Here is an 8590-nt window from a genome sequence, read left to right on the forward strand (position 1 = left end):
CCCGAAGGTATTGTACCCATCGGTTGCAAGTGGATCTTTAAGAAAAAGATCGGAGTAGATGGAAAGGTAGAGACCTATAAAGCAAGGCTAGTGGCTAAGGGGTATCGTCAAAGGCAAGGTGTTGACTACGACGAAACTTTCTCACCCGTAGCAATGCTAAAATCCATCAGAATTCTATTGGCTATTGCAGCACACTATGATTATGAGATCTGACAGATGGATGTGAAAACCGCATTCCTCAACGGGAACCTCGAGGAGGAGGTGTATATGATGCAACCTGAGGGATTCGTGTCCAAGAACTGCCCAGATAAGGTGTGTAGGTTGCTTAGATCCATTTATGGACTAAAGCAAGCTTCCCGAAGTTGGAACATAAGATTTGATGAGGCAATCAGATCTTATGACTTCGTTAAGAACGAAGATGAGCCTTGTGTATACAGAAAGGTAAGTGGGAGCGCTATTACCTTTTTGGTGTTATATGTGGATGACATCCTCATCATTGGGAATGACATAGGAATGCTATCCACAGTAAAGGCTTAGTTATCTAGACACTTCTCCATGAAGGACTTAGGAGAAGCATCTTATATCTTGGGGATTAGAATCTATAGAGATAGATCCAAGAGGATGCTTGGCTTGTCCCAGTCCAGGTACATAGAAACTATTGTCAAAAGGTTTGGCATGGAAAATTCCAAGAGAGGTCTCATACCGATGAGACATGGGATATCGCTTTCTACGAGTATGTCCCCAAAGACTCCAGAAGAAAGGGCGAACATGGATATGATACCTTATGCCTCAGCAATAGGGTCTATCATGTATGCCATGCTATGTACTAGGCCTGATATAGCGCATGCTCTGAGTGTCACGAGCAGGTATCAGGCGGATCCAGGCTTGGAGCACTGGAAAGCAGTAAAGTGTATCCTTAGGTACTTGAGAAGGACTAAGGATCTTTTACTAGTATATGGAGGTAATAGCCTTAAGGTTGAAGGCTACACTGACTCAAGTTTTTAGTCTGATGTCGATGATAGGAAGTCGAATTCAGGGTATGTGTACACCTTGAATGGAGGAGCAGTGTGCTGGAAGAGTTCCAAGCAAGATACCACTGCTGACTCGACCACAGAGGCGGAGTACATTGCTGCATCAGATGCAGCAAAGGAGGGAGTCTGGTTGAAGAAGTTCATCACAGATTTGGGAGTCGTGCCGGGTAGCGAGGAGCCGATCTCCTTATATTGCGACAACTATGGGGTGATTACTCAAATAAGGGAACCCGGGTCTCATCAGAAGTGTTCTGAGGAGGTTCCAGCTTATAAGAGAGATCGTAACCCGAGGAGATGTAGCAGTGGAAAAAGTTCCATCCGAAGATAACATTGCAGATCCACTGACAAAGCCGTTGTCTCAGATTGTCTTTGAGCGTCACAGGGGTCTGATGGGGATCAGACACATAGGTGATTGGCTTTAGGTCAAGTGGGAGATTGCTAGTCATAGGTGCCCAGCAAGCCAATCACGTGAGTGATGGCACGTGTGACTTGATACATAATCTTTTTGCTTATTATATTTTGGCGTATATCACTTTATAACTATTGCATAAATGCATATATATTGTGATGTCCTTGGATTTGTGCAATGGGAATCGGATCGTGATGAGATCACGATAATGAGATCGATTCACCTTTAAACACATATCCTAAATAATCCCGGTCATAGGTTACTCGAGAGGGACATCGTGATAACCGGATAGACTGGTGTGCTGTATACCCGTCCATATGATGGATGCAGCTGGTCTCATAGCTGCTCGTGTAGGGACACTAGGGATACAGTACAGGTGCTCATTGGAGAATGAGTTCACTGATTGATCCGCTTACGGAATGCTGGATGGTTGATGATGCCTTATTGTCAAACAATGATTCCGTAGTCCTAGTGGTGTATCTGGTCCTTAGACTTGAGACACCAAGGATGTCCTGTATGAGTGCTCCACTCTTTGATACCAGACTTATAGGTTTGGCTGTTCCCAGATCTAGTACAGCTGGTCATTGGGAGTGGTAGTCGACCTTACGAGGGCTATTGAGTGTCGACAGAGGATCATCCACTCTCGGCATCATGAGAGGAATATCCCATGTGTTCTTGCTCAGACAAATCCCTGGCCAGGGTCATTCGGGTTGAGAGAGAAAGAGTTCTCCGGGAGAATCCGATTAGAGCGAGACTCGAGTAAAAACCGTATGGGTCTGACAGCACCATGCTCGATATACGGTCTCTGGGATATTAGATGGATGATGGACTATAGGTACATGGTAACTGAGGACAGACAGGTCCAATGGATTGGATTCCCCTGTATCGTCTGGGGACTACGGCGTAGTGGCCTAGTACGTCCATAGTCGATGAGTCAAGTGAATTATTATAAAGATAATAATTCACTCAGTCAGAAGGAGTTCTGACAGGTATGACTCACGGCCAGCTCGATATTGGGCCTAGAGGGTCACACACATATGGTAGGCATTGCGATGAGTAGAGGTTCGGATATGAGATATCCGACGGAGCCCTTGTCTTATTGGATGCAGATCCAATACCCACAAAGGAAGGACCCATTAGGGTTTGACACGGGATCTCTATAAATAGGAGGGATTCACAGCCTCATAGGCTAGAGTCTTTGCTTGCCCTTCCTATTCTCCTCTCCCTCTCCACCTCAGAGCAGGCCTGGAGTTTTTGAGGAGCGTCGTCGTAACCCTACTGTGTGGATCACCGCTAGAGAGGAGGACGCTTGACCTCTTTCACCCTCTCCTAAGGATCTGTAAGGAAACAGGGATATACGATCTCCCTAGGTAACACAATCTCTATACGCAGTTTTGTGTTTTGCGGATTTTTGCGCACCAATCTTCGCACGACGACGAACATCTTTTTGGGAATCGGGGATTTTTGTTTTCTTGTTCTTCCGCTGCGCATATGATGTCGCCCCCCATGATTTCCCAACAGTAATGCCATGGACGGTTTAGGTCGGGCGTACGCCAGGAAGTTAAGCTCGAAATCCTTGGCGAGCTGGTCGAAGGAGGCGATGGTCCCAGGCGTCAGGCCGCCGTACCACGTGCGGGCCGGCCCGCGCAGAGTCGTTGGGAATGCCCTGCACATCAGGGCGTCGGAAGTGCCGAATAGCGCCATCTGGGTGCGGAAAGCGGCCACGTGGTCTGCCGGGTCGGTGGCGCCGTCATACGCATCCAGAGAGGGGAGGCGGAAGTGCGGCGGGATCGCCTGGTTTTGTATCTCGGGGGTGAACGGAGATCCTTGGCGTCCGTCTGCCCCGAGCTCTCCCTTTGACTTGCGGACTTCCTGTTGTACCTCGTTAAGCCTTTGACTGACAAGGCGTAGCTGAGCCCGTAGGGCATTAGTCGAGTCGGCGGTCGGAACCTCGGGCTCGGGTCAGCTTGCCGCGTCTTCTGCTTCTCGGCTCCCGGGCCGAGCTGCGGGGTTTTGAGGTGAGATGGGGAGCTCAGGAAGTGGTACGTGAGTCTGGATAGGGGTCTCCCGTTGTGGCGAGGGCCGGGTCGCGTGCGGAGGGGTCCGTTGGGAGACGATCGGGATGATGGTCTGGACCATGCTTGTCAGGGTTCGGACTTGGTGGGCGAGGTCGTGAAAAGCCTCGGGTGATACCGACGACGGGCCGGCAGGCGCGCCGTCGGGGGGTGATAAGCTTGGGTCATTGAATAGTCGCCAGTAGCGCTCCGATACCACCGCGGGGCGGTCGTCGTGGATTTCATTATGCGGGGGATGCTCCCCCAAGGCGGGGAGCTCGGTAGTTGAGGATCCGCCGAGGCGGATTCGCTGATCGCCTGACATTTGGACGGCCCCTCCTTCTAGCGCCAATCTGTTACGGTAAGTAACCTTTTTTAGCCGTGACCTCTGTGTCGACGCGGCTGGTTCAGGGCTCCAAATGGCTGGGATCAGACGCGGCTTCCCCGGGGGTGCTGTGGTGACTGATGTAGGGGATCTGACTGGAAAGTTCCACGGCGTCAAGTGGGTTCGGCAGCGGTCGAGTACCTGCACACAGGTCGGGTTGGTGGTTCGGCCCGACCCCTCCGACGATCAAGTCAGTGATGGTGGAGAGGAGTTTTTTGGATGAGATCGTCCCCCTTACCTGCTAGGAGCCAGAGGGTATTTATAAGTGGGTTTGATGTTACCTGATGTGCCATCCTGTCGGGGCAGGGTCGTACCCCTGATGGCGTCTGTCGTCGTGGTCGTTGCGTGGAAGGCCGAGCTACCGCAGGGTATGGGGGGTGTCAGTCAGCGCCTTCCCCTGCCTCGGCCGGCCATGAGGGGTCAGCCGAGGAGGTTGTTTGGGTATGGCGAGTGTGGGTGCGCGTCGTGTCGTTGTTAATGCACGTTCTGGGGCAGTGTGCCGCACAGGGTGTCCGACGTGGGGGTACATTACGTCAAATCCGGGGTGTTATGTCAAATCAATTTTTTACCCCTATCAATAAATATTTTGAGTCGATGTAGACCATGATATATGATTTTGACTATTAAACGGTTCTTCTTAACAATCTCATGACTTCTGCCACTCTTAAACCTAATCAAATTTACTTGTGATGAAAATAAAAACATAAAGAATATTCATTTTATCGAGGTCCTCTTATATAATCATAGATTTAGATTTGGTACACATATTTGTAAATATATTATTAGAAAAATATTGTGCAAGCCATAAATGGTAGAGGTTGTTCAAATTGAACCTAACCAAGATTTCAGTTCGGATCAATTGAATTAAACTAATTTATTTTATATATATATATATAATTATTTTAATTATAAACTGATTAATTGAATCGAATTAATCGAATCGATTAAATAAATTTGAATCGATTACGATTCAAACTATCTTATTTTAATCAAATCTAACTGAAAACGGTTTGAACCAGATTTTATTACGTCGACTGACACAACACATGGATATTGTTCGATTGGAGGAGCTCAAGTATATAGATATATTCATCAATCTCTATAAATTATGTAAGTATGTAGCCTTATATTATATTATATAGTTTGATATATTAAGATTCCTCACCTTAATAGACAATTGGACTCCAAAAAACGAAAAAGAAAAAAGTTCAAGCCGTTCTTACGTTTCCATGAATTGTCAAACAAGAAAGTTTTGTTTTGTTCTCCGTCACCTTGACATCGGGAAATTAAATCTGAGACTCCTTCCTGTGTACTTTGGCTCGTTACCACAGCTTGCATGGCGGGAGAGGCGCGCTGCAGAGCCCCGTGTTTCCTCTTAAGCCCTCCGCCGTCAAGGGAGCCCGATGGCGCGGTATCCGACCGCTGAGCCTGTTATCTGACACATCGAACTCGGTCAGTCGCGCGAGGTCCAGCACGCCCTCAGGTATGATCCCGGAGAGCCCGTTCCCCGCCATCCTCACCTCCTTCAGCGCCGCCAGCCTCGCCATGGACGCCGGTATCCCGCCGCCAAGCTCTGGGTTGTGCGACACCACTAGCCTCTCTACTGTGTCCATCGCGGCCAGCTCCCCCACGCCCTCGTCAAGCCCCCCGGTGAACCGGTTGCGTGACAGATCCAGCGTCCGGTAGTGCCCCAAGGGGTCCTGCGTCCCCTTCGCCAGCACTGGCCGCAGCCGGCCGTACAGCTCGTTGGAGTGCAGGTCCAGGTCCATCAGCAGCGTCAGGTTCTTGAACCCCTCCGGGATCCCCGAATGCAGAGTGTTGTTGGAGAGGTTGAGCAACGAGAGCCCGGTCATGTTGCCGATCCACGGCGGGAGATCCCCCACCAGTCCGTTGCTGGAAAGGTCGAGGATCGAGATGGACGACGCCGACGACAGCCAGTCAGACAGCGGACCGGAGATCCCTGTGTCCGCCAGGACAAGCTTGAATATGTTCATCTGGCCGAGCCAGCTCGGCGGCCTGCCCAAGTGCATCAGGGAGTTGAAGGAGAGATCCAGCTCTTGGAGGTTCCGCAGCCGGGAGAGCTCGGCGGGGATTGGACCACCGAGGCGGTTCCGCGACAGGTCTAACGTCTGCAGATTGGCCAGGTTGGCGAAGCTGGAAGGGATCCTGCCGGTAAATCGGTTGTTGGAGAAGAAGATGTCCGTGAGCGTGGCGAGGCGTCCTATAGCGGCGGGCAGCTGACCGGTGAGCTTGTTGTTCTCCAGTATCAGTCTCTCGATGCTAGGTAGGCCGCCGATCGAATCCGGGATGCTCCCGGTGAGCTGGTTCTCCGACATCCTACAGAACTGCAGCGAGACCATACCGGCGATGGAAGGCGGAATGCTTCCCGTGATGCGGTTCTGGTTCAAGTAGAGAACCACCAGGTTTTTGAGCTTGCCTATGGAGCTGGGGATGCCGCCGGAGATCTTGTTCTCTGAAAGATCAAGAACAGTGAGCCTTCGCAGCAATCCGATCTCCATGGGGATGGAGCCGGTGAGGTGGTTGCCATGGAGGTCTAGTGCCTCCATTGCAGGTACCCGCCCGATGGATGCCGGGATGCCGCCGGTTAGCCTGTTGTTGGAAAGAGAGACCACGGAAAGAAATGGAGAGGTGAACATGGAAGGGGGAAGCGATCCGGAGAGGCGGTTGTTGCCGAGGGAGAGCTTCCGGAGTCGGGTGAGGTTTGCGAAGGCGGAGGGGATGCAGCCGGTGAGTTGGTTGGAGTCGAGGAGGAGGTGTTCAAGGCGGGAGAGGCGGCCGAGGGCGGGTGGAACGGGGCCGGCGAGCTGCTTGAGGTTGCTGAGATCGAGCAACCGGAGGGAGAAGAGGTCGCCGAGGGCAGGCGAGAGACTCCCGGCAATGGAGGCGTCGGAGATGAAGTCGGGCCCGGGGGAGAGGCCAGGGCGGGAGACGTTGACGACGCGGCCAGTGGCAGTGTTACGGTAAATAACGTTCTGGCCGCGACTTTGGGGTTGACGCGGCTGGTTCAGGGCCCCAAATGCCTGGGATCGGTCGTGTCTCCCTTTGTAGGGCTTGAGATGGCGGATGCAGAGGGTCTTGCTTGAGAGCTCCGCCTTGACGAACCGGGTTGACGATGGTCGGGTACCTGCACATAGGTCGGGTCGGTATCTCGGCCCGACCCCTCCGACGATCAAGTTAGTGGGAAGGAGTATTGTATTGGGTTCGAGATCCCCCTTGTGCTGGGAGCCGGGGGGGGTATTTATAAGGGGGGTTGATGTTACCTGATGGGCCATCCTGCCAGAGCATGACCGTACCTCTGACGGCGTCTGTCGCCGCCGTGGGCGTTGCGTGGAGAGACGAGCTGCCGCAGGGTATGGGGGGTGTCAGCTGGCACCTTTGACTGCCTCGGCCGGCCGTGATGGGTCAGCCGAGGAGGTCGTTCGGGTACGGCGGGTATGGGTGCGTGTCGTGTCGTCGTTAATGCTATTTCTGGGGCAGCGCGTCGTACTGGGCGTCCGACGTGGGGGGGTGTATTACGTCAAATCCGGGAGTTATGTCAAGTCAGTTTTTTACCCTTATCATATGCCCCACCCGAAAGGAGCTATGCATCGGCTTTACGCGTAAGGAGTTCGATGCATGGTTCCCTGCTTCAACGTGCTGTTCAGGTGGGTCTGAGAGGCGTGCCGTAGTTGGATCGGTCGCGCGAGTACTTCCCGAGCAGAGCTTAGCCGGGATACGCAACTTGGTCGGGAGGCTGAGCGGGGTCGGCCTAGGGGCCATTAGGGTCGATGAGGGTCGAGAGGCACTATGCAGGTGGTGCGATCGTGCAGGCATGACTGGGGAGATGCGAAGTTGAGGGTCGAGGAACACAACGCAGGCGGGGTGACCGCACAGGTGTGACTCGGGGCGGTGCAGAGCCGGAGAGCCGAGGAGCACAACGCAGGCGGGGTGACCGCGCAGGTGTGACTCGGGGTGGCGCAGAGCCGGAGAGCCGAGGAGCACAACAGGCGGGGTGACCGCGCAGGTGTGACTCGGGGTGGCGCAGAGCCGGAGAGCCGAGGAGCACAACAGGCGGGGTGACCGCGCAGGTGTGGCTCGGGGTGGCGCAGAGCCGGAGAGCCGAGGAGCACAACAGGCGGGGTGACCGCGCAGGTGTGGCTCGGGGTGGCGCAGAGCCGGAGAGCCGAGGAGCACAACAGGCGGGGTGACCGCGCAGGTGTGGCTCGAGGTGGCGTAGAGCCGGAGAGCCGAGGAGCACAACAGGCAGGTTGACCGCGCAGGTGTGGCTCGGGGTGGCGCAGAGCCGGAGAGCCGAGGAGCACAACAGGCGGGGTGACCGCGCAGGTGTGGCTCAGGGTGGCGCAGAGCCGGAGAGCCGAGGAGCACAACGCAGGCGGGGTGACCGCGCAGGTGTGACTCGGGGTAGATTGACCGAGGCGCTCGGTGCGGGTGGGCCGCGACCGAGGTGGTGGGTTCGGGCGTAACGTGACCGAAGCGATACTTGACTTTCGATTAGCGTTAGGTCGTTTTGACCGTTGTGCGGGCACGGGCGGCCAGGTCGCCTTTTGCCTGGGAAAGGCCAAAGGGCCGTGCCTTTCGGGCGTCGTCGGTTTTCGAGGTTGATATGATTAGGGGCTCCGTACTTCATACCGCACCGCATTTAAGAGCCGCACCGGCCGAAGTTATGGCGATGCGACCTTTGCGTCTTCGC

General features: G+C 53.8%; 1 protein-coding gene across 1 annotated transcript; it reads right to left on the reverse strand.

Annotated features, from left to right (window-relative positions):
• Positions 1 to 5133: 5133 nt before the first annotated feature.
• LOC135666201 (probable leucine-rich repeat receptor-like protein kinase At1g35710) lies at positions 5134 to 7172 on the reverse strand. The gene has a single exon (XM_065177772.1). The coding sequence runs from the start codon at positions 7170 to 7172 to the stop codon at positions 5202 to 5204; it is 1971 nt and encodes a 656-aa protein (XP_065033844.1). The 3' UTR covers positions 5134 to 5201.
• Positions 7173 to 8590: the final 1418 nt, after the last annotated feature.

Source organism: Musa acuminata, unplaced genomic scaffold, assembly GCF_036884655.1.
Source record: "Musa acuminata AAA Group cultivar baxijiao unplaced genomic scaffold, Cavendish_Baxijiao_AAA HiC_scaffold_1077, whole genome shotgun sequence".
Lineage (NCBI taxonomy): Eukaryota > Viridiplantae > Streptophyta > Magnoliopsida > Zingiberales > Musaceae > Musa > Musa acuminata.